General features: G+C 35.3%; 1 protein-coding gene across 1 annotated transcript in view; it reads right to left on the bottom strand.

The window, feature by feature from the left end:
• Positions 1–208: 208 nt before the first annotated feature.
• Positions 209–27416, bottom strand: part of INTS2 (integrator complex subunit 2) — a 47618-nt gene continuing 20410 nt past the window's right edge. The window contains exons 13-25 of the mRNA XM_063111466.1: positions 26176–26310; positions 24791–24967; positions 23900–24008; positions 17089–17193; positions 14268–14432; positions 12107–12308; positions 6866–6991; positions 4908–5106; positions 2369–2620; positions 1908–2015; positions 1696–1801; positions 525–701; positions 209–416 (exon numbers count right to left, since the gene is read on the bottom strand). Coding sequence (XP_062967536.1) covers positions 247–416; positions 525–701; positions 1696–1801; positions 1908–2015; positions 2369–2620; positions 4908–5106; positions 6866–6991; positions 12107–12308; positions 14268–14432; positions 17089–17193; positions 23900–24008; positions 24791–24967; positions 26176–26310 — 2031 coding nt within the window. The 3' untranslated portion in view covers positions 209–246. The remainder of the gene's footprint in view (positions 417–524; positions 702–1695; positions 1802–1907; positions 2016–2368; positions 2621–4907; positions 5107–6865; positions 6992–12106; positions 12309–14267; positions 14433–17088; positions 17194–23899; positions 24009–24790; positions 24968–26175; positions 26311–27416) is intronic.

Genomic DNA, 27416 nt, shown 5'->3' with positions numbered 1-27416 from the left:
TTCGCTCACTGGCTGAGCATGGTGCTGACAACACCAAGTCAAGGGTTAAGATCCCCTTACCGGTCATCTTTAAAAAAAAAAAAAAAAAGACATAATTCTCAGTTCTATATTGTATTCATGTTGAAATGAATCATTTTAGTGATTCCAAGGCATTACTGTTCCCATTCAGTTTAGAGTTGTTATAATATGAAAATTCATGTTGAGTATATGCAGCAAACAGCTTCATTTTTTTGTTTAAAAAATTTTTTAAATTCCACTAACACTCATGTTTATTATTTCAATTATTGTGCTTTCAATACAATGACAGAGCTGTACATCAGGATCCATGCTTCCAGTGTCCCTGGATCCATTTTTATTAGATGAATCTTTAGAGATTCGAGCCCATCCACTTGGTTTCTCCTTTATTTGTTGAAGACCTAAGAACAAAAGGAAAGGAAAACATATTAAGGCAAGAAATCTGGAAAGGAACTTGGCCTTTTTGTTTGAGATGCCAAGATAAGTCTTAAAAACGAGTTACCACTTACGTGTAATAATTGGATCAATGTCTCTTGTCTGAGTGGCAACATCAGAGGCACAAACTTGCCCTATTTGGATCAGCAAAGACATAATATCCTCATACAATGGAGGAAACGCTCGGCAGAAAGAGACCAAACTTGGCAGAGTTGGCATAAAAAAAGCATACCGTTTAGCCTGTGTTAAAACTGTTTAGAAAGAAATGAAACAGAATTTTTTACTTTACAGACATAAATTTAACATACACAGCATATACAACATACTAAGCACCATGTTCTGTGCTAGAGTTTTCTAAGACATGGCCAGTCCCTGCCCTCAGAGTTCACAGTCTAAGTCATCATCCAAGATATGAATTCTTATTACATCCAAGCACTGTGATAAGTGCATTACATGCATTATTTCATTTAATTCTCACAATCTTATGAATGAGAAAAGTACTATTATGATACCCGTATTTATGAGAAAATTCTGTAATAAAATTTAGGGATTAAAACACTTGTTCAAGGTCACACAGCCAGTTAGTGATGGAGCTGGAATTAAATTCAGGCAGTGCAAACTCTTAACCACTGTAAGTAATTATAACATGAGGTGAGTAAAATAGAAAGACAAATGAACAGGGTATTCTGCGAACACTGAGAAAGGAAACTAAGTTAACAAAGCCGAAATGTTAAAAGACTGAATTATAGTATATTTTAAAGTAGTTTATTTTCATACCATTTTACTCTACAAGCCAGAAGGTAGTTAAAATGTTAGAATATATTTTAGAACATAAGGAAACAACTAATATATTTATCTCATTTATACATATGATTATATTTTTCTGGAACTCTGAGCATTTGAAATCACAACTTGTTTTCTACTGACATAATTATATTCAGGAAGTAGATTTCATTCCCATTTATCAAATATGGAAGGCTTAATATAGTTACTATAAATCAATATATATATTCATTCACAAAATAAAAGATACATTCATCTCTATACTATAAATCACATTTATAAACAGAAAAATTTCAAGAGAAAAATAATTCAAAAGATGACATAAGTTAAACCAATAGTAACACATATTGTGTCATATTGTTTCAAAGTGACACAAAAAACACTGCAGCACTAAATTCAGAAAATATATGTACTAATTTATGTCAGAACTTTTTTTTGTTGATGTTGATTGGCTACACACACCTGTTAGCAAAGTTCCCATGACATTGACAGCTAAGCGAGCCACACTAAGTGACTTTGGTAACGCATACTGGATACACAAGTGAGAAAGCAACTGGATAGCAAATATCTGCAATACAAAACCCAAATATTACATGTTTCTCAAGAATATCTTTATTAAAAATTATATATAACTAGTGAGATTGGAGGAAGATAAAAATTTTCCTAAAGCTCACCTGTTTTTCAAGTTCTGGCTGTGCAATAAGCTCAGGTATGAAATCCAGACAGATGTGCATAGATGGAATACCTGCAACCGTCAGAGGCAAAAGTTCACATGGGTAACCCTATCTCAACAAGAAAGGAGGAAAGGGTTAGAAATAAAATAACTATAAGTTAAATACAGATAAAAATATAAATGAAGGTGTCATTTCCTTTCTGTAAGAGTTGCTCAGAAGGCTACAGTGCCCTACATGTATCCTAGCATTTCACTTTTCACTAATACACTAGAATAGAGAAAAATTATCTGGATACTTTATTAGATTGAAAATCTTAAAAATCTGGATTTTTCTCTATATTGCAAAAGACCATGATCATTTGTGTTATCTCTAGTTTCTGACTGATCCCAATCTATTTCGTATTCAAAGCCTCCCCCCAAAAATAAAGTTCAACAATAAAGCATCATTCTTTGAAAACAGACCTGAAAATGAACAAGCTTAGCAATATTGGGATCTGCAATGTACATCTGATGCAACAGGCAACAGATAAGGCACTGGACTTCTCGAAGATTGCAGAGCAAATTGTCTTCTCCTTCCTCCATCCCCTTATTTGGAGTGCTGGTAGTCATAACACTTTGAACATTCCTTAGCAAGCTGTCTGGATTGATACCCTTTGCTTTCTCCTCTTCAGTAGGTAAGCAAATCTCTAAGAGAATCTGGACAGCGGCACTATCCTACATGCAAATAAAACATAGTGAATGTAAGAAGTTTCTGAGAAGTTGGTTTGAAAACCAAACCTAATTTTGTTTTCACAAGAACAGAAATGATAAAATAACTAGTTTCTTAAACACACACATACACACAAAGAAGTACTTCTAAAAGCAGAAGTGAGCAATCTATAGAGCAGTGGTTTTCACCTTTTAGCATCATGAACCCCTTGAGAATCTGAAGAAATATCTATACACTCTCTCCCCATAAAAATTAACAAGTAAACAAACGTATAATTTCAGGGAAGTCACATATCTCTAAGGTAGATTCATACACTCCAATTTAAGATCATCTGTTAGAAGGGTATTTTGATTTGGTGACATCCAAAACAAACCCTAGGCAAAAATAACTTCTACCAGAATCACCTTTCTTTCCTCTTCATCTCCTACTTTTCCCACAATATCTATGTATTTCCCTTTGTCCCACCTGGCTACCAACTAATGAACTCCTTTGAACGTGGTGGTAAATGATTAATGCCTAAAAGTCATTTCCCATAGCTCTTTTCCTTAACTTGAAGACAGGTTCTTCACGGCCCTGGTTTTGCAAGGAAAGATTCTACCTTTACCATCCATTCCACATGCACATCTCATTGTTGCTCAGTCTACACACTTCATAGAACTTCATACTGTTCATTTCACAGAACAGTAGCTCAGGGGTAATCTCATCTAGCAGAAAGTAGTAAAAAAAAAAAAAGGAATATATCACATGCATCTCTATAGATGGCCATTGCCTGGGGTAGAAGAAAACAATTACTTGGTCCTAAACGTTTCAGAACTTGACCGACCTTACTTGCTTAGTATGTAACTCACTTAGTAGGGCTAACCGTAACTTTATAATTATTGTGCTTGGGGTTGAGGGGTTTTTGGTTGTTGTTACTGTTTTGTTTTTGTTTGCAGACTTGAGCCAGAGCGCCTAGGTGTGAATCCTCATTCTGCCCTTTACTACATGTGTGACCTTGAGCAAGTCAATTAACCTCCCTAGGTCTCATTTTCCTAATCTATAAAAATGAAGATGATAACACTCATTATCTTATAGGTTGGTTGTAAAAATTAAATTCGTTAATATATGTAAAAAAACTTAGACTAGCACCCAGGATATGATAAGCATTATAAAGATGTTAGCTATGTGATCCTCAATTCCTTATCTGAAACTCTTAGTGACAGATTTATTTTAGAACTCAGAATTTTTTTAATGTAATATTATGTAATACCTCCAGCAGAGAGTGGGGTAGCCCCTTGTAATCAAACATATTAATATTTCTACAGTGAAACATACCAATATTCACCTTAAGTGGGATAAAGACCATAAATAGCTTCATATTAATTCAAATTTTGTCACCAAACAAGTTCACGTCAGGTCAACTTTTTCTGCCAACTGAATTACAAAAGAAATGTTTCAGATTTCATAGCTTTTTGGATTTCTATATTACAGATAAGGGATTGTGGACCTATATTATTAGTCTTAATTCCCCTTATTGCCAATGAGAAGATTTCAGAAAATATATTTCAAACTAAGAAAACATTTCTACTTTGAAGACCTCAAATTACCACCTCACAACTCCTGCATTATTCAAAATAACTACTTCAATAAAATTATACATTGTTATAAAACTTTTCTAAATATAAAGCTGAACTACTTACATTGTCATAGTATTTATCACTGCCTGACATTTTATTATATGTGTACTTGTTTTCCTGTTTATTGTTTGTCTCCACCATTTGAATTGTTTTTCTGCTATTTGATCTTTTTTTTTTTTTTGGCATCTGGTCGGTACAGGGATCAAACCTAGGACCTTCGTGTTATCAGCACCACGCTCTAACCAACTAAGCAAACCAGCCAGCCCCTTCTACTATTTAATCTTAAGAAACAAATGACCAAGGATTTTGTCTACTATATCCCCAATCCCTGGAACAGTACTTCTTCACACATCGTAGGTGTTCAATTAATAGTTTTCAAATAAATTAATGAACTTATAATTATAGCCTCAGAACAGTTAAATTTTATGTTAAAATATAAATCTTATTTAAATGGCTATTAAATTCATATCATGAAGATTATTCCTGATTTCAGTAATACAGTCCATCTGATATTTAGAAGCAAAGGTAACACCACTATAATAGATTATGTAATAAAAGGAATACACGATATGCCACCAATGTGCATAGAGGGCATATTGTGCCATCTATTTAATTGATTACATTAGTAGGGAAGCCCTTGCCTTTTCTGACAAAATTTTACTTTAGCTAAATTTACCTGAGCAGCCAGTAATGCATTTTTCAGTTCTTCTCTGGTAACTTCTGGGGCATCAGTTTGTCCAACTAAACCTATTGTATTATTCTGGGTAGGCCTATCTTGCTCTGCCGTTTCCTTCAGATGAGCACTAAGGTAGGCTTTAGATGCAAGAAGATATCCATTCAACATGTGAAGGGTAATATCCATCAGTGGGGGGCATCTAAACAAACAAAGAAAAGAAAAATATATGAGAAAATATATAAATTTATATATTAGCCAGAACATGATCAATACAATTTAAATAATTAGAAAAACCTGAACAGCACAGAGTAGTAAGTTTTCTCCCTGAAATATTCATTCTCAAAATAAAAGTTTAATATATATTTCTTATTCGCAATATGTTAAGATTATATAGCTTCTTCTTAGCTAAAATCAAATATAATCTAAGCTCTAGAGAAAAGACATTCCTTTTTTCAGAAAATGGCACTTCCAGTAAATCTCTTAGATATGAGCCTACAAAGCAGCTGTCCTCTATTATTGATAAGATGAAGGAGACTAGAAAAGAACATTCTTTCTACTCCTGTCTTTCTACTCCTGTTTCTTCCTTGGAGCAAGACAGCAAGACAACTCCGTATTCCAAGAGTGGTTCATCCATTTAACCTGGGCAAGTTACTTCCTGAGCCTTTTTTCTCATCTATAAAATAGGTACACAGTTACTCATTCTTCAAAGATTGCTACAGATTAAATTTAAATGAGATAAATATAAGAATTAAATGTAAAAAAGGAAACGAAAAAAGAATAAATTAGTAACCATTAGAATTTTAAATGCCAAGCCTTTAGAAAAACCCAGAAATTCCACTTTCTCTCTTCCCAGTTTCTATCACAGAGAGAACTATAACGTGTGCATTAACAGACATTATAGCTGTGTTTATAACTAACATATTAGAAACAACCTAAATGTCCATCAGTGTCAATGGTTAAATAAACTATGGTAATGTTTCCCAAAGCTGGAATAAGAATCACCTTGAATGCTTGTTTTTAAAAAATCCCATACATTTTGAATCAGAGTTTCTGGAGGACAAACCTGGTAATCTATATATGGAATACTATGCAGCAGTTAAAACAAATGAAGTAGAACTATGCATACTAATATGGAAAATATATTGAGAACAGTAGGTTTTTTAAAAAAAGAACAAAATAATGCCTACAATATAACACTACTTATGTGTTTTTAAAGCCACCCAAAACAAAAGAGCAAATATTTCTATTTATAAATGTGTAAGTACAAAGAAAAGTAAAGCTACATACATATCATTATAACAAAGTATCTTCTGGAAATGGAATTGGAATTGGTCAAAAGAGGCCAAGGAGGAATTTTCTTTTGCAATGTCAGAATTATATATATGAGAGCAAGACTTTTCATGGTACACTTTTTGTTAATCTTCTTGTGTGTTTTGAAATATTTACTTATTAATGTATATTATGAAAATTTTCATACATACATAAAAGAGCGAATATTATAATGAACCCCCAAGAACTCATCACACAGCTTCAACAGTTATCTACACATGGCTAGTCTGGTTTCATGTACTCCATCATCCACTTTCCTACCACCACCATTGGGCTCATTCAAACCAAATCTTGACTGTCATACCTTTTGCATGTATATATCTTTATATTGTGTGATTTTTTTTTAAAACCATGATAATGATCACTTGGTAAAAAAATAAAGTTTAAAAAATGAACAAAATTAAAAGGCAAAACAATAAAGCAATGAGGAAAAAACTGCAATATATACACAAAGAGCTGACATCCTTTATAAAGGAAGAGCTCTTTAAATCAATAAAAAAGACAGGCTAAAAAACTGGCCTATATATCCACAAAAATGCTAAATTATAAGTTTAAACTGAATTTCTTCAATTTCTTTGGCTCTCTAAAGTATAGCTCTATAATAAAAATGTAACTCAAATGACACATACCTGTAAACCCTCTGATCACACCTTAAGACAATGAGAGGATCTATCATCAGGTCATTCTGAGTATACTTTTGTTGTCGTACAAACTTCATTGAAGGTTGAAGTGCATTAACTGTCATTACCCACAGCCTGATGAAAAATGGTCACATGTTCAAACAGCTATATTATAATTGAAATCTGTAAGCTATCCAGGCCTTTCTATATTAGAAAATTATATTCAGGGAAAAATTTAAAAATAGGTGTGAATTAACTTTGAAAAATTAAAAAGTACAGACATGTAACCTATTATTACATCGCTAAAACAAGAGAAAATAAAACAGTAAACACAAAGTAGTCTAAAATTTTCACAGTTGTAATGGAACAATCATGACATAAATAAAAACTTGAACTAAACTCAGTTATACTTGCTATACGACTATGTAAATCATTGAGCCTTTCTGAACTGTTTCCTCATCTGTAAAACAGAAATGATACAATACCTGTACATGAAATAACACCAAAACACTTTGAAAATGTATCTGGCCCCATAAATATACATTATTCTACACTTACCATCATAGTCTCGATGTAAGATACCATTTTGAGATTAGTATATTGAGTAGATTATAAAAGTGGTTACTAAACTAACTGCAAATCAGGATTACAGAGGGATATACCAATATGGAAGGTACTTGACCTCTTACAATGAAGCCCAGGAGTCCACCAGCCCCATGTCACATACAAAACTTCCCACTCTTAAATATGAGTGGACACCCAACAATCATCAGACATTTAAAGAAAGCTTTTACGGAGATCCAATCAAGATGGCGGAATAGACGGTCCGCAGCGCCACTCTCTCCCACAAATCAACCAGATTTACAACTTTAAAAATGTAACATCAGCCAAGCCGGGCCGCTGGAGCTCAGGGGAAGAGGAGGAGAGACCTACGGAGTTCACGAAGGCGGGAGAAACTACGATGAGAGGAAAAAAAGCTGCTTTGAGCATTTCGGGCCACGGCTGCTTTAAGGCTCGAGCTGATGAGTGCATGGAGCAGGAGCCGGCAGAAGCCGCAGCTGCGCCCTTCAGATGCAGTTACTTGGAGGCAGCAAGAGAGAAGAGGGCCTTGGCGGCCCCCAGGACAGCAGGATCACTAATAGGGTTCACGTGGACCCACACAGGAGCGAGGAGGCAGAACTGAAAAAAGGGAGCTGTTCAGAGGCCGGTGAGTCATCGCAAGGGACCGGTGCACGGCCCATCCCATGGGAAGTGTTTGCAGCACAGGCGGTGGGAGAGACAAGCCCACCAGGGGAACACTGGGGCACAGCAAGGACAGCTGATCTGCCCTCCAATCAGCACAGGACCAGAGGAGACTGGTCAGGAATACAGAATTGAATGGCGTGCAGTTTGATGAAAAACTCAGGCCCAGATCAGAGATTCTACAGAACACAGATCCACTAAACCATTAAACCTTGAGCTGCACAAAAAGCCTTCCCTAGGGAAACAGCAGAAAGGAACTATTTAAACAACCACACAGCTTAAGTAGTGGTTCCCACAGGAAGTTCCCCTGTGTTAGAAGCAAAGGACAAAAGATTAGTTCCGGCCCAGGCACACCACCAGCACCTTGGGGCCTGCCTGGGAACTGGAGGCTTGGATCTGGGGACTGGACCCCACTCCCACTTCCAGGCAAACTGCACCAGTGCCTCGGGGCAAACCTGGGGACCTGAAGCGTGGAGAAGGGGACTGGACCCCCCTCCCACAACCAGGCACACCACGCCAGCACCTTGGGGCCTGCCCAGGGACCCGAGGCAAGGAGAAGGGGACCAGACCTCTCTCCCACAACCGGGCACACTGAGCCAGCGCCTTGGCGCTCACCCAGGGACCCTGGGTATGGAGTTGGGGACAAGACCACCCTCCCACAACCAGGCACAACATGCCAGCACCTCGGAGCCCACCCAGGGACCCAGGGCATGGATAAGGGGACAGGATCTCTCTCCCACAACCAGGCACAACATGCCAGCACCTCAGAGCCCACCCAGAGACCTGGGGCAAGGAGAAGGGGAATGGTCCTCTCTCCTACAACCAGGCACACCGTGCCAGAGCTTCAGGGCCCGCCCAGGGATCTGAGGCATGGAGAAGGGGACTGGACTCCCCTCCCACAACCAGGCACACCACACCAGCACCTTGAGGCCTGCCCGGGGACCTGAGGCAAGGAGAAGGGGAATGGACCTGTCTCCCACAACCAGGCATACTGAGCCAGCGCTTCAGGGCCCGCCTGGGGAACCAAGGCGTGGAGAAGGGGACTGGACCCTCCTCCCACACAAGGCACAAAATGCCAGCACCTCGGGGCCCACCTGGGTACCCAAGGCATGGAGAAGGGGACCGGACCCTCCTCCCACAACCAGGCACACTGCACCAGTACCTTGGGTTCCGCCCAGGGACCCGGGACATGGAGAAGGGGACTGGATCCCTCTCCCACAACCAGGCACATGGTGCCAGCACCTTGAGGCCTGCCCAGGGACCAGAGGCATGGAGAAGGGGACCAAACACACCCCACAAAGAGGCATACCACCAGTGCCAAGGAGCATGCCAAAAACAGCACCTCTATGTGGGTGGCCCACCACAGCCACCACAATAACCATGGCTGCTGTATAAGCAGCTAGATGCCACAGCCACCACACAGATGGTCCGCCAACCACTGGAGTGCATTCACACAAGAAGAGTCACCAGCAGAGACAAAGAAAAGAAGAGGATGTCTGTTTCCACAAAACCCATTTCAGAGTGACAGAAGCATCTGCTCTATGATAATATTGGGGGACTTGATCACATCTCTCAGCATTGAACAGATCATCTAGGCAACAAGTTAACAGAGTAACCATTATTCTTTCAGAAGGAGAGAAGAAATCTAGGGCAATTAGAGGGGCGAGGCTGGACAAGGGACATAAAGAATAATTACCATTTGTAACAATATATATGCTAGTAATATTGATTTAATCAACATATCTCAATGTTCAACCCCAAAAATATGTATAATCGATTTTGACTCAATAAAATAAAATAAAATAAAGCTTTTACTTTGAAAAGATTAAAATATACAAACGGGAAAAACAAAAAAACTCCAAAGAAACAGAAAATGTAGAGATCAGAAGAAAAAACTTTTTAACTATTATATCTTAAAAGAATAAAATATTTCAGAGCTAGCCAGTTAGTTCAGTTGGTTAGAGCACAGTGTTGATAACACCAAGATCCAGGGTTCAATCCCTATATCGGCCAACCACCAAAAATAAAAAAATTATTCATATAACAAAAAATTTCAAAAAACAGGGAAATTATTAAAGAAAATGTCCTGTAAATGAAGGCATTACTTCCCAGACTAAAAAGGTCAACCAAGTACTCAGAACTATGAATAAAAAAAGACCCACACCAAAAGACATTATCATGAAATTCTAGAAAACAGTGGGGAAGAAAAACCTTAAAGGTTTTTAAGAGTGAAAAAAAAACAACGGTCACATACAGAGTCAGAATTTGGTATAATATCGGATTACTAATAGCAATGATGGAAACTAATTCAGTAGAACAATGCCTTCAAATTTCTGAGAGCAAAAATGAACTAGAATTCTATACTTACACTAAATATCAATCACATGTGAGAAATAAAAACCTTTTCACTCATGCAAAGTCTCAAAGAAATTAAGTTTCCCACATACCCTTTCTCAGGAAGCAGCTTGAGTGTGTGTTTCACTCATTAAAATTAGGAAGTAAACCAAGAAAGAAAAACATGGAATCCAACAAAGAAGAGAGAAATTAGCCATTCTATGTATGTCCCAAATAGGAACATGAAGATGGAAAGCTCTGTAAAGGAATGTCTCCAAGAAAAAAATGTTACTGACACATTAACTGATGTGTTATGATGTATTATAACTAACTGTAAAGTAAATCTCAATAATGGTGTTTGGGGATGAATTAGTTATTAGTTATTGGTACCAAAAACAAAAAACTGAGCGAATGGAAGAGAGGCAAGTTTTAACTCGTGATATGCTGTCGAGTGTGGGCAGGGCACTTGAATAAGAAAGAAATTGTAATCAAAGGATATTACATAGCTCAACTATAAATATCACTCATTTAGTCATAACAACATGCACAGTGAATACTGCTTTAACAAACTTTTCATATACCTGTGTTGGGAGAAATGGGGGAAGGGGAAATGTGTATTGGGGGGAAAGGGACTCACAGGGGAGGAAGCAGATAAGCATGCTAAACCTTCATCTTGTATAGCAGGACGTCAACAGATAATTCTTTTCAGCGAAGTGGGGGCGGGGGGGGGTGCTGGCTGGTATGGGGATCCAAACCCTTGACCAGTGTTATAACACTCTGCTCTAACCAAGTGAGCTAACCCCAGCCAGCCCAACAGATAATTTCTAAATTGGAAAATCAGGAAATCACAGTTATAAGCACATCACTGAGATATATTGGGAGGATGTACATGTCAGAATAAAAAGATAAAAGCTGAAAATAATTGTCTCTGAGGAGCTAGAGTCTAAATAGAAAGGTATGGGCAGACCTTATATACTACTTAAGTTATGTGCATTTATTAATTTGACACAAATAAAAATTAAATTTACAAAGTATAAATATTCCAAGACCCCAACCAGACCTACTGAATCAAAATCTCAGGTAAGTCCAGCCCAGTGGGGGAAAAAAAAAAACCAAAGTTTTTTAGAGCAGACAAGATATTACTTCAGAGACTCACTGACTAAAAACAAAATAAGAAATCCAGCATTCTCCAAACTTTGCTGCACACTGGAATCACCCATGAATATTTTTTTTAAAATACTGCTGCCTGACTCCCACCCACAGATATGCTGATCTAACTGGCATTGTTTACAAACCTCGGCATCAGAAGGTGTAAAAGCTCTCCAGGTGATTTTAATGTGCCTCAAAATTTGGAAAGACTGCAATGATGCAAGACAAATGATGATCTAAATCACAATCGCCACAAATGACTGTACACGAGAACCTACTTAGAAATACTCGAGTTGGAAATACTTTAAGATTTCTCTCTATTTCTTAAGATAAAGTTCATTCTTTTCCTTAAAGTTATAGCAACTCTTTAATTAGTAGTCTTCAGAAAGGAGTTATTGTCACATTCTCAACAAATATTGATGTAAGTTGTCTTGTAAAATACTTTTTCAACGATTAAGTTTAGATTCTTGTATATTATCACTGCTATACATTTATGTACTACATGTAACAGTACACTGAATTTACCTTCTAGGCATCACAGTATTAAGAACCATCCATAGTTTATTGACAGTTTGAAGAATTCTCCGTGGAACCCCTGAATTCAACAGCTGGTTCATATTGGATGTTAATACTTCTGCATATGGTATAAGTTCACTGGCAGACAGTAGAGTCAAGTGTTCTATAATCTGCATCACTTGTGTGTGACTTACTGGGACAGCTGAAAATGCTAAAAAAAGAAAACTTAGCAATCATTACTAAATTCTGTAAAGTTTACTAAGCACGAAGTAGTACTGCTCTCTCAGACCATAGGCCAAACAAATCAAGAAAACCATGTTGCTAAAATATAAAACTTTCAATCCTAGCTATAGTTTTGACTAAACTTAATATAAGGGCCTTAAGAAAAATTCATGGAAGTGCAGTTGTTATTTCATAAAGAACAAAAAAGATCCCATTTTTAAAATCACATTGGTGACCCAAAGACTAATCTCATTTTCTTGGTGATTCTGACTGATTTTAAAAACAGGACTGAAACAGGAAAACATACCAAAGTATTGCTTTTGGTAATTAACATTCATTTGAAAGGTTCTAACTTCTTGATACTTTCCTCTAGGTCCACATCATAAGATGTAAGCACCCAGCAGAATGCTATTACTAAAAACAACTGTGCTCTCCAGATAGTGTAGTCACTAACCATCTGAATATTGAACACCTGAAATGTAGCTAGTCCAAATTGAGGTGTGCTATGTATGTAAAATACATACCAGATTGCAAAGACTTAATGTGGGGAAAAAATATAACTCATTAATAATTTTATATTGATTATATGATGAAATAATATTGGATATATTTGGTTAAATAAAATAATTATTAAAATTAAGTTTGTTTCTTTTTACTTTTTTAACGTGGCTACTAGAAATTTTATATACTGGCTCACTTTATATTTCTATTTAACAGTGCTGATCATGAATATTATCTATTAACAGCCAAGTATATTGCCCTATTCCATTGCATTTCTAACCAGTTTAGGACCTTCCTAAAAGCACACCACCTTTTTAGTGATATAACATAAGACCTATGAGGGAAAAGATACAAGCATGTCAGAAAGAAATGGTTAAAATTCCTTAAACTCAAAGACAATTACTAGAGGCAGGAAAGGAGAGAAGAAAATGGGGAAAGTGAGAGGCTGGTTAGTAAATACAAAATTATAGCTAGATAGCAAAAATAAGTTGTACTGATGTATAGTTGATCCAGGAATCTGTAGTTAACAATGACTACATGTTATCAAACGACTGGAAGAGGATCAAATGTTCATTGTGGAGTATACTTACATTTAGAAAGCAAATATATTTCACAAAGTCTAGTTCCCTGTAGTTTCAGGTTTAGCCTAACTTCTTAAAAGTACATATAAAAATGTTAACTTTGCAAAAGACAGGAAACTTTCCCCAGGCTAAAAGTCTCTGTTGTATGATAAAGAATTGTAACACAGCAAGGTTGCTGGCTCAAGGACAGACAAGTTACTTGATTGATATGTAAAGACACTGGGAAGCTGCTGTAGGGAAAGAGAATGTAAGCTAAGCTCAAGCTTTTGTTGGTGGCTTGACTTAACCTTTTGCAAACTTCATTATGGAATGTCACTTTGCTTCTTATCAGCCTCTATTGTTAAACTATTACCACACCTATGTTCTTTTTCTATAACTTCCTGGTCTGGAAAATAAATGTGGGGAGGGAACCCCAGTTCATGGTTAATTTCCCAAGGAAGGAATGCCTCGCTCATGAGGGTTCTGGGAAATTAACCCCTCCGGGGTCTCTCACTGCTCGGAAGAAATGGGCTTTGAGTAATCCTTTTGCGGCTCCACCACCTAGGGGAAGAGAGGTGACAAATCCGTGGGAGGCAAAGCAACAGTTCATATCACAAAAAATGGTTGTTTTGCAATGAGGAATATGCTAATTACCCTGATTAGATCATCACACAATGGACACATGTACTGAAACACAATTCTGTACCCCATAAATATGTACAATCAATGTTTCAATAAAAATTAATTTAAAAAAGAGAATTACTTACGCTATATTCACCAAAACATTGTTATATCCCCAGGAAAAGTTTGCATGATTATAAGATTTCCATTAGCATAGCATCTCCTTGTACTACTAAAGGGGTAAAAGGAGTGTCAATCTACTATACCTTCTTGGAGTTGTTTAGGAGAGTGGTTTTTGGCATTATTAGTCAGGAGCATTCGCCTTAATAGGGCATCTGTCCCTGTGATTTCTTCTTCACAGATCCAGTCATCCACAATACATAAATGTGGGTAGTTAGTTGCAAGGAGTCGTAGTAAAGCTGAATGCAACCCTTAAAAATTAACAGAAAGTCAACTGGATTCTCCATTCTCAAACACCAGAAACTTCCCTACCCTTCTCATTTTTAGCAAGCCAACAGCCCACAAGGAAAGAAGGTTATGCTCTAAAGCAATGTTTCTCAAAGAATGATTAGAGCACCATTAGTGTCAGAAGCTTGAAAAGTGTGTTTCATATACAGAATAATGGATGCCATCCCAGATGACTCTATCAGAAGCTCTGGAATGGAGCTCTAGAATTTGCACTTCTTGTGCACGCACACCTTAGTTCAAGAACTTCTGTCCAGTAGTTTGAGCCAGGGAATCTGCTTGAACAAAGATCCCCCGGTAATGTGATACATAGTGAGCTGGGAACTACTACTTATATCAAAAGTTCTCAAGCTTTATTCTACCCCATCCCATATGGCAGTTTCCCATCAGGAAAAGTTGTTCAACACAGCAGTGGTTTATGAGTTGAGGGGAAAAGGAAAGAAAAAGAGGAGAAAAGAATGGCCATTTGGAGGAGGTCATGTATGTATTGAAAAAGGCCCCACTCAGAAATTCTGATGGTCTTCTGTAGAGAACATGCCCTTTCCTCCAACTCTGTTGAGAATCATTGCTGTAGAAGGGTAAAATTAAAGTTGCCACTTTAAGTGTCTAAAAGGTCTCTGGTACTCTATGTACATTTTCTCAATTCACCCTAACATTCCCACAAAGTTAGCATTAATGTCTCACTCTACTGTAAGGAAACAAACAGGCAGAAAGACATTTATTAAGGATCTCAAAATCACACAGCTAAGTACATCAGCCAATACATGATAACCACAACAGCGTTCATTTATTTGTTTTCCTTCCAGAAGCATTAAGGAAAATCAGAAGGAATACGTAGGGAAAGTGAAGGAAAATGGTTAGGGCCACTCAGATGTTCAGAATCTTGCTGAGCATTTGATGTAAATATGCACGTGTGCCAAGGTGTTCCTTGGTTATTGTCTAATGTAACTGCATATGTGCACCTAGGTGTCCTGGGTCATGGACTTAAGTATAAAGGACAAGTGGCTCTGATCCACAGGGCCACTGGCCCCAGGATGGGGAGGCAGCTACTGCTGCTGGAGACTGTTGCTACAAGCTTTTGTTGCCAGTGCCCCCGGGATGCCCCGAAAGGCTACCACCGTTGCTGCTTCTGCTGCAACTATTGCTGTAAGCTGCAGCTACTGCTGAGGACTGAGCTCCTGTCGTCTGCCAATGGCTCCCAGGATCTTTCCCAATTACCTAGTGCGGACCTGCATGTGAGGGATCTGTGACCCAGCCTGGGCAAAGGGACTGTGGGCCCTAACCCTAACAATACAAATGGAAACTTAGTATAACTAAAATAATGAAACATTTTGGCTCTAGTTATGAATTGCCTAGCCCTACAATTGGCATAGTCTGTAGCAATACAATTGGCATAGTCTGTAACCTGACAGAATGGGATACCTTCCTTTTACTAAATCAAAGCCTTGTTTCTAACACTTTGCCTATAGCGTAGTCTGACTATTCATGACTATTCCTGTGTAATACCAATAATGAGAAAATAAGTACCATAAAAATACCTACTTAGTATGAAGAATCACTATGCTAAGTGCTTGGCATATAAGTAGCTAATAAATAACCATTGCTACACTATTATCATCAGAATAGTAAGAGTAGTAGAAAAAGCAGCAGTAGTGATTGAAGTACTTTAAGATCCAATCATCCCCTTACTATGCATCTTAGATCAAATCATATCACTGCTTAGTCCCAAAAGGGATAACATCTGCTTTCTCACAGAAATGGCTTAATTGACATTTCTATGTTTGAAAAGACATTGTAACAATTACAAGTGGTATTATTTTAAAATTTAAATCTCTAAATGCACAGTGGAATATATGTACAGTTAAAATTATCCCCAATAATAACAAAAGACTGCTTAAAATACTACAAATGAATCTACATTTCATACTCTTCAATAAAATGTTAACTGCCAAATGCTGCCAAATATAACATTTCTTTGGAAGTAGATTATGCAAAGTACAAGTAAATAAATGCAGACATCTAGTTAAAGATTACCAATGAAGACTCATGTTTCTCCTTAAAACCAACCATAACAAAGAGAAAAAATTCCATCTTCAAAGAAACAGGAAAAACCCACTCTCAAACATTAAGAGGTGTTTAAGAAAAATATCTAATTTGAAAAAATACTACAATGTTTCTATTTGACAGTATTTATAGTAAAAATATTACAGAAATCATACTACGTAATATTATGAAACAATTAAGAACCATAAGGCATATCTATATGTAATGATATGAAAAGGCATCCAAGAAAAAAAAAACAAGTCTATTAGGTTCAACCATATGAAATTGCTATTTCTGTATGACAGAATCAGTTGAACATCTGCAATTTCATATGATTCAACCTATAGAGAAAAAATGTCTAAAAATACATACCAAACTGAAAACAGCTGGGTTTTTTTGTGGTGCAAGGGTGGTTTGCAGAGTGAGATAATGGATTTAGTGAGGGAGGCAAAGAGGAATTTCACTCTTGAATTATTTAAATTTTTAAAATTGTGTACCTATTACACTTTATAATATTATAAACGGTAAGGTATTTTTTAACAATAAACTTTAGTAGTAAAAAGCAAATGAAACAAATACCTCCCAACTCCTGCTGCAGCCCTTGAGCCTGTCGAATAAGGAATTTGATAGGAATCTGATCCATTAAAGAAGAAGAATATGATTTGGGCTTCCTTTGCATGACAGCTGTCAAAGATAAAAAGTATAAAATAAAGTGTCAGAAACAACAGAAATCTTAACCTTCAACCCAAATGGGAACGAAAACAATGTCAAATTACTTTTCATTAATCTGAATCTCACTTAATATGTGAATATAGCACATAAAGGATAAAGAATCACTACCAAAGTTGGTGGACACACAGGAAGAGCAAAACATACCTAAGAGCAATATCTGGAAAATGCCCTGAAATTGAAACTTGTGGGAAGAAAAATCATAATAGATAAGAAAAGCCACGTACAGAAGTGACCTACACTAAAAGAACTGATAGGTGAGTTAAGACTTGCCAAATCTAATTAGGAAGATTAAATGCAGTTATGAAGTTTAGAGATTCAGGATTCCAATATAACTTATAAAAAGAGACCTTAATTTAATCATATTATATACAATAGTGGTAACTGACTTTTTAAAGGTAGGCAATATGAATTTGACTTCCTTCTCTCACAACCACTACCTTCAGCCAGCCACATCATCTTTTTTTTTTTTTTTTAAAACAAGTTCATCTTAACTTCTGTTTTTGCTATCCTCATTCAGTGCCCATTCATCCTCTGTTCAAATATCTACCATGGCCCAATTTCCCTGATTTCAATTTCTCATCTCTTTAATCAATCCTTTACTCTGCAGCCAGAGTCCTCCTATTTAAATACAGATTTGGCCAGATCACGTGTTTCCAATTCCACACTCAAAACCTTCAAGAGGACTTCTCGATCACATAAAGATCCTTGCCAATCAATACTGTCTTTCTCTGTCTCATCTCTACTATATACTTGGCACCCTAATCTCGTTCCAAAGTACTCTGCTTGTACAGGAATATAAGAGAATCTCAATCAGGATGTTTGTAGTTTGAAAAAGCATATCCAATATACTATTCTCTTTCAAATCTCAAACAGTAAAGCTCAACAATTTTGTTTTTTTTTTTTTTTGATTGAGGACAAGAAAAAGTATGTAAATGCAAGTGTTAGAATAAAGGTTGAGAATCACTGTCTAGACTGTGTACCTCTTGATTAGATATAATCCCCCCCTTAAATTAATAAATTAGCATCCTAGTTTTCCCTTCCAATCTTTCATAAATTGAGTAAGAAGGCAGTTAAAACAACAGCTATTGGGTCCAGTGACAGTCAAATACTGGTTCCAACACTTACTACTTAGGGAAATTTATTTCCCTGTGTCTCAATGTTCTCCCCTGTGAAATAAAGATAACAGCCTATCTCATAGAACTGTTGTGACGGTTTACATGAAGTAACACTTTAATGTGCTTCAGAAGTATCTGGCACATAGAAAGCAATCAAATGTTAACTACTTTTATTAAGATCTACAGTCCCCAAGATCAGCTTAGGGTAAAGTATCGATATTTAACTTTCTGGACCTATGAAATTAAAGACAAAATCCTAAATAATTATTTCATCAAAGAACTCACAGTCCGTGAAGCCTAACCTAAAGCAGTTGTTTCTCTTTAATATCTGTTTCTCTTAATTGTTATAATCTCTGTTTCTCTGAATTGTTTCTCTATAACATTAAGGATATTCTTAATCCTTCATTAAAATACTAAACTATAACTATGCAAGGCCTATAAGAAGATCATTGGTGTTACATACTTAACATGAGCAATCACATTTCCAAATTTGTTCTAATGTTTGGCTTTCAAAGGTTCAAATCTAACATTTAACCTCATCCTCAGCAAAACTGTAGAAATGCTTTGAATACTATTTACATTGTCCCATGTTTTTGTGCCATTTTAATCCTTAAAAAAGTGGAAAACTTCCTAGTTCACCTATGAAATTACCATAAACCCGATACCAAAGCCTGAACAGAAAAAAGAAAAAAGGAAAAAAAAAGGGGGAAAAGGTTAATTTCACTTGCTTAAACACAGACAGAAGGGCCAGCCCATGGATCACTTGGGAGAGTGCGGTGCTGATAAAACCAAGGCCACGGGTTCAGATCCCTATATAGGGATGACCGGTTAGCCCACTTAGGAGAGCGTGGTGCCGACAACACCAAGTCAAGGGTTAAGATCCCCTTACTGCTCATCTTAAAAAAAAAAAAAAAAAAAAAACCAGACAGAAAAGTCATAATTAAAGAAAAAAAGCAAAGTAAATCTCACACCATACTAAAAGAATAATATACTAAGAGCAAGTAGGGTCCATTCCAAGAACGTAAAAATATTAACTATACAATTTTTTTTTAAATGATACTTTATGAGTAAAAGAAACTGACAGCTTGGTTAATCCAAACTAAATGTCATTACCTTTTCTCTAACCAATGATAACTTGTTAGGATATTATACAGAACCAATATAAAGTAAACTACAAAATTTTATTAACAGACATAAAAAAGAACTGGAATAAATTTACTCATGAGTCAATAAATATTAAGTGCCTACTATGTACCATGTAATATTCTAGATGCTAGAGATACTGTAGTGAAAAAAAAACCCAGACAAAAATCAGCCTTCATGAAGCTTACATTTTAATAATTAAAAAGCAAAAATTATTTCATATTCCTAGACAGAAAGACAATACTGCAAAGATATAAATTCTCTCTGAATTAACCCACGAGCTTACTATAATTCTGATCAAAATCCTTCTTTTGTGAAACTTGGCAAAATTATTGTAAAGTGCATGTGAAAGATTAAATATGTGAGAATAGACAGAAATTCTGAAAAAGAACAGTATTGGCAAAAGATGCGGGAAATGTCAGGCATAAAAAAGAAAATCCAGAAACATATGGGTTTGTAATAAAACTTTGATATAAATAAAAGCAGTCCTCCAAAGCAATAGGAAAATGATAGATTATTCACCCTGTAATGCTGACAAATAACAATTATGAAAAAATAAAATCGGACCTCTATTCCATACTTTACACCAGTCATATTTAAATTTTAAAAATGAAATAATAATGTCATAGAAGAAAATATAGTTGATTAGTTATATAATGTTAGTACCCTGCTTTGAAAGATTAATCTCCACCCTATACTTAAAAAGATACCATGAACAAATGATAACACTCAATATTGTGAAAGCATGTGGAAATAGGCACTCATATCTTACACAAATGTGGGAGTCTATACTGGTATTCCAAATCTGGAAGGTGGTATGGCAATTCATCTTTTAAATATTATAATTTTTCACAATCTTTAACTTAGTTCTACATCTAGGAATTTGTCGTAAGGAAAGAAATAATTATAACTGTGCACAGAGTTAGCTCTAAGAATATTCTTTCCTCCGCTGTTTATAATGGCAAAATTTGGGAATAATGTAAATGACCAACAATAAGAAATTTGTTAAGCAAGTAATGATACATATTTATAATGAAATATTATACACCTATTGAAGAACATGTCTTAGGAAAAAAATAAACAGGCAAATATTTAAAATGTATTAAGTAGAAAGGGTAGATTAAAAATACATAGTATGATTTCAACTTTGTGAAAGCTTTCATCCATGCAAAGGCTGAAGGAATTTCTAGCAAAATTCCAATGGTGATTACCTCTGGACAATGGAATCATGGATGGTTTATACAATGATCTTCGTACTTTTCTTATTTCCTAAATTTTCTCCAGTAAACACACTTTTGATGTGTATTTATTTTAAAAACCAGCTATTTTGCATAAAGATATGTAAACAATTAGGTAAGTACTGAAATAAGTCTAAAATTCTTAAACTGTTACTCTACACACTCATGTATCTACTAGAACCCTTTTTTTGGTCAAAATTTGATTTAACTCTAGGTTTTACAGCTCTGAAACTTCAAGCTTTCAGGAAATAACATCTGCCAATATTTGCTTAAAAGTTTATGCATTCTGAAAGATACAGATGGAGTACCTTTCTTCTCAAGAAAATAATTAACTATTGAGTGCAAAGAAAAAACTTCAAGTTCAGGAATTTACAGCCAGGGAACATAATAGTTTCCCAAGAACCACAAGATGTGTCTTGTTCTGCTGGTGATCAAGAAGGAAATTTCACACATAACAGAAGGACAGTAGCAGAAAAAAGGCCAGACTTTTTTAAAAATGAAGTAAAACCTGAGGATGAGTTAAGCAAGAAATGCTTTTAGCTACTAAAGAGTAAGACTGTTTTTAGGATCCTACTGACTGCTTTGGGAACAAATAAATAGTTCTTCAAATGTATAATATTAATTACCATTGTTTTCAAAAGTAACTAAAAATAAACTAAAATAAACTGTTTTACCTAATAATAAAGTTTTCAGATGTAATAAATAGAAAATATTTTTTTAAATATTAAAACTTGAAATTGATGGTAATTCACCAAAGTCAAGGTTTTGGATCGCACAACAGCCAGCCGCCCCCTCCCCTGCAAAAAAATGTAATGGTAATGTTCATATTTTAATTGGGCAGTGGTACATAGGGATTTATTACATTATTTTTTATTTCTTACACATACTCTTTTGAATTGATACTTAACTAAAATTAATATACATCCATGTATTATGAATATTTTTAAACAAACCAAAAATGTATGCACACACAAATTTTTTTAATGGCTCTGATATTCTAATACTTGGGCTCTTTCTCAAATTTCAGAATTCCATATTTGAGCTTCTGCAGCTACCTGGTAACTGCTAATAATGTTTATTGTAAGGACCCAAACCACAGAACAGTTAGCAAGATGCTGAAATCATAACACAATTTCACAGGTGGGAATAAATCTGAGACAGAATAATCATCTTTTTGGTCATGGAAGAACAAAACTCTCTCATGCTATGACATATCCTGCAGTTATTTACTCCCCTTGGAAATGAGAAAGTATACTAAGAAAAAAACTCCTAAATCAGGAGGAAAACTTCTCCAAGTAAAGGCCAATCCCTCCATTTATCTTCTATATTCCATCTCCTCCAACCTATCAAGAATATCACTCCAGGTATTGCTCCCTCTCCTGCATCATCAATCCTTCCCTCTCTACTAGATTATTCCCAACAGCATTCGAACATTCTCTTATCTCTTTTATCTTTAAAAAAAGTCCTCCCCTGACTTCATTCTCCTCTCCAATTAACACATCATTTCTCTCCTCTTTACAACTCCTCAAAAGAGCTGTCTCTACTCATTTTCTCCAGTATATCTCCTCTAATTCTCTTCATTACAATCAGGTTTTCATACTACCACTCTATCACTAAAACTATAAAGGTCAAATGCAAAGCCTCTAGCAAGCTAATGCAGTCCTCAGCTGAGCCTCAATACTAATCTTACTTGCTCTATCAAGAGCATTTGACATAGGTGATCACTACTTCCTCTTTGAAACGTTCTTCTCTTGGCATACAGGATACCATACCCTCCTGATTTTCCTCCTACGCTCCCTCCCTTGGTGATCGTATTTAATGTCATGATTTTAAATGTCAGATACACACTAAAGAGTCTCGAAGATTCAGTCCAGGTAGCTCTACTAAATTCCAGGCTGATATAAACAAATGTCTACTTAACATTCCCACTGGAAAACCTAACAGACATCTCAACTTAACATGTCCAAAACTTAGCTCTTGATGCTCCCCAAACCTGGTCCTCCTACAGGCTCACTTTTATTTCAATTGATAGTCATTCTACCCTTGATCTTCTAGCCAAAAGCCTCTAAATCAGCCTTGGCTCCTTTCTCTCAAATTTAGTTCATTAAAATAAAAACTAAGGTGTATCTTGGTCCCCTGTTACAGTATTAATGGTCTGAATTCTCCTGCAGAACACCTGCTAGTAATCTATTCCTCTACTACCTCTTATTAAATCACAAGCACCATGTTCTTGGGAGACTATTACCTAATGTTTGTTGTTAGCCTGTCTCTTCCCTAATATGACAAAGACATAATTACAGTTATGGGATATCATCTGTATAATCCTAACGATTGTAGTCAGAAAAGAAAGCAGCTGAGAAGTTCACAGTATATTTAAAATACAATACCTCATACAAATAAAATGAAACTGATCTGCCAAATACTGAAAAGTTACCTTAATTTACAGCTTTTCAAACAGTAAAATCTCTCAGCTATAGCAAAGTAACCACTCTTACAAGAATTTTCCCTGCATATATACTCAATGCCTATAGTTTTTTAATGATACATTTTGTTTCAAATATGAAAAATAAATTAAAAACTACATACATTTAGTAAGCCTAAAAACTGGTGACTTTCCTTTTCAAATATAGGAAAACATACTATTTTATACTGATATCTTGCATGCTAAATCTGACCTGATATTATATGAAGTAGCTAGGTTTCAAAGCCCAGTTCAGTAATAATTTTAACAGCAAAAGGAAGTTTTCTATATATTTTTTTCTGTTGCTTTTGATTAGGTTGTTAATCTGCCCACTAGTGGAAGGAAGATAGGGCCAATATTGATACTAAGCAAAAAAATTTCAGTTATAGCTTCTTCAGGTTTATCTCTTAATCTGTATTTAGCAAATGAGATGAATAAAATTGTTCAAATACAGACAATTCAATTATTTATTAATTTAGCCTGCTAAAAGGAGAACTGAGGCATAAGGGATGGATATGTGCCCACATATGCATGATTTATGTATCAAGTATACAATGACTACATTGCAAAGATTATAAAACGATGCTGGAGTTTGTTAGAATATTTGGCTTTATTTTATCATATATAACAGCTTGGAAAGTAATAAAATACAAGCAAATAAAATGAACTACCTCTAGAAACACTCCCTATGCACAACTTACCTAAAGTCTTTGTATTTGCTAGAAGAGCTTCCTCATAAGACAGTACATAGTAGAGCACCAAAAGCTGTGCTGTGATACTGAAACGCTGATTAAGGCGGATGTTGTCACCCTGGAGGTAATATTATAAACATTTTAAAGTACTGTTAAATTTCATGAGTGCTTTTTTTTTTTTGACAGTAAAAGTATCAAAATAGAATACTTAGGTGTTGCTGCTCCCAAGCTCAGATATACAGGAGAAATGATGCTATGTTTACATTAAACTCAAAGAGACAACTTGAAGTTTAAATGAAATTTGAGATGGCATGAGAGATGACAGGGAACATGCTTAAGTAGTCTCTAAGACAGGACCAAAAAAAAGACTTCAGATACTACTCAGTAGCAATCCCATCATGCTGCTTCTGAAAGACTTATGGGAGTCTCAAGTATTATCTGAAATTACCATGAAGAAAATAACTCTTAAAAAAGATATTGTATATTTAAGTATATCTGCAAAAAAATGCAACTATTTTTCCCTGAAATGGGGAAAAAAAGATTTTCATTAAATTCAATTCTTCATAAATGCTTCTAGGTATCTTAGATTCCCAGGAAGCTAAATGAAGCTATGTTGAATATGTTGAAACATCACACAGTCCTCCATCAAATACACAATCTCCAGGACACCCATTCTTTTAAAGAAACTTTTAGAAAAATTCCTCAAAAGTTACCTATTTAACAAACTACTTGGAACTAATACCATTCTTTTAATTTTTATATGTAATCTAAGGAAATTTAACCCTGTTTTAAATTCAGAACCATTTAGAAGTCCTCTGATAGGAAAAACATATGGAATAAGTCAAAAGAACAAACTTAAAGAAAAATAAGTTAATAGTTGTAAAAGAACCACTACTTTACCCCAATGACTCCTTGGAAAATATTGAGTATCTCCTGTTCTGTGACTGGCTGATTTGTGGCTTCAGGATTAGATTTAGATGCAGGAGTAAGTATAGAATTTATGTACACGTCAATCAGAGGAAGTAACTGAGGATGAAGTGGAATGGAGGTTTCACACAGCTGTCTATAAATCCAGTCCTAAAAAAGAAGGTTACAGGCACCGAATCAATTATGGCAATAAGAAAAAGCATACAAAATTATAAAAGCACATACAATTTCACCTGATTTATGAATCAGTGAAACTCACTTAAATTTTGGCACTTCCAAATATATTATCTAGTTTCATAATTGTCTTTGATTTTAAAACATGAACTACCTATATGTCCTAATCGAGACTATTGCCCAGTGGAAGATGAACTTAAAATAGGAAGTTTGGCTTTGGGTTTAGTCTATTAGTTTTTAAGCAGTAGGAAAAGCATCTCTATTTTAAGCACCATATATGTTGTCATGGATGGCCTTACAGCAAAGAGGAATTCGAGAAGAACAGTCCTTCACAGCCAACCCTTGGAAAGATTCAGAAAGTGGCTTTGACAAGCACTTACAGGAGACCATCACTTAACTATCTTCGGATGGAGGACACATAGCAATGTTGGGTGTGTATCTGGACTCAATTCTTAGCTATTTCACTTGCTAAAAATACGAAGAAGATATAATCTAGCTGGAAAATAATTTCACTAAATCATAAAAAAACAAGGACAATTAAAAGTGATAATATGTATATAATGCTCATTGTTCTTTGTAAATATAAGAGCCTCTAGAAAAGGTTCAAACAGATTCCTTTACCTCCTGGGTTTCAGCCTTTTATTCAGAGGACCTTTTAACCATTTGATATAGCCAACTATAAAAATTGAAAACATATCAAAATATGTAGAAGTTAGGTGTCCTTGTGACAAATCTACAAATATTGGTGAGGGCTAACCAGCACCTTTCCCAATTTGGTGAACAGAACCAAAATTCAGAAAATGTCAATTTTGTCTACGGCCATACCATTCTGAACATGCCCGATCTTGTCTGATCTCAAAAGCTAAGCAGAATTGGGCCTGGTTAGTACTTGGATGGGAGAAAATGGCAATTTCTTACTAAATTTTAATGAAACAACCATGTGATGCTATTGAGAATTTAAAAGAATTAGTAATATATATTTTGTAAATAACAGTTATATTGTTTTTAAAAAAAATCTAAAATTAATCCTAATATAATATTATAACTATATAAATAACTAATATTTTGGCTTAATAGCATACATTTCATACACAAAACCCACAATAAAAGCCTACAAACTGAAATAGAAGTGGGGAAAAAGCATTACTTTAAGTTGTTTTTTGAAATATGATGCAAACTCATACTTTTATTGACACTTTGTGCTTGGTAAAGGAACGACTCCTGAGAAGCTGATAAATACAATGAATAGGCAAAAACCCAGTAATGTTGGCACTCAGATTGCTGGTGACAGGGACCCGAACTGCGTGAGCTGTGACAACCTAAAAGTGAAAAATAGTATTAAACATGTTTGATAGTACCAAATATAAAATTATTCTGAAAGTGTAAGAATTAGTAGGCAGACTGTCAATATTTAACACAAATATGGTTCTTAGAAATAAATGATGAAAATCAATTATTACATTTTTTAATTATCTTTGAATGATGAGAAAGCATACATTTAGGGATGTGTAAAGTTCTCTAATTTTTTACTTGTTATCAAACATATATGTACACAGTAGTGTGATAAGATAAAAAATATAAAATTTGAAATAAATCATATAATCTAGCTTAATGACTTTGGAGAAGTCATTTTTTCTACTGAATCTATTTTGACATCTACAAAATGGGAGAACCCTGCCTTGCTTGCCTCAAAGGATTATTGTGAGGAGGTAAACTTTTTTTGCAAAAACATTATGTGAATTATAAAGCAAAACATAACTATGAACAAGAATTTTTATTCTCAGTGTGTCATGCACAGACCTTTAGTTGTCTTTCAAAGACCCTCCTCAAACTGTCTTCCAGTTGGTCCAAATGTAAAGACATAAAAAATAACTTATGATTCTCCTATGTATTATGTGTGACTGCTTGTTATGTGGTAGTATACATAAGTGGGAGGGAGAGTTTAGTACAGGGATAAAGATATTAATTACTATAAAAAAGCAACAATTGTGGATCTATGAGTATTTTCAAATATTTCATTTTTTAAGACTTTTTTTCTATTTTAAGATTTAAATTGACAAATGAAATCTGTAAATTATTTTTAAATTTTAGAATAGACTCCTTCACTGAAAAATAAAATATCCTTAGGCTTACCCATAGACAAAAGTGCTGAGGCCAAATAAGAACATGTAAATCCAAGAATAAGGAATTTAGACTCTAGCTTATAACCTAATTAGAAATGAATCTTACAGCCTAAACGTTTAAATAGGTCTTCATTTTTTTTCTCCTGACAAATCCAAATGATTACCCCATGTGAGTGCCCTACCATTGATATCTAACACTACACTCTTAAATATCTACTCAGTCTCTAAAAATATATAAATTTAAAACATGCTTTGCTATGTAATGAGTAGCTTTTAAAGTATATTTCTAATGGATTCTTCTT

Source organism: Cynocephalus volans, chromosome 10 (assembly GCF_027409185.1).
Source record: "Cynocephalus volans isolate mCynVol1 chromosome 10, mCynVol1.pri, whole genome shotgun sequence".
In the NCBI taxonomy this organism is placed as follows: domain Eukaryota; kingdom Metazoa; phylum Chordata; class Mammalia; order Dermoptera; family Cynocephalidae; genus Cynocephalus; species Cynocephalus volans.
This window is presented reverse-complemented; position numbering and strand designations above follow the sequence as displayed.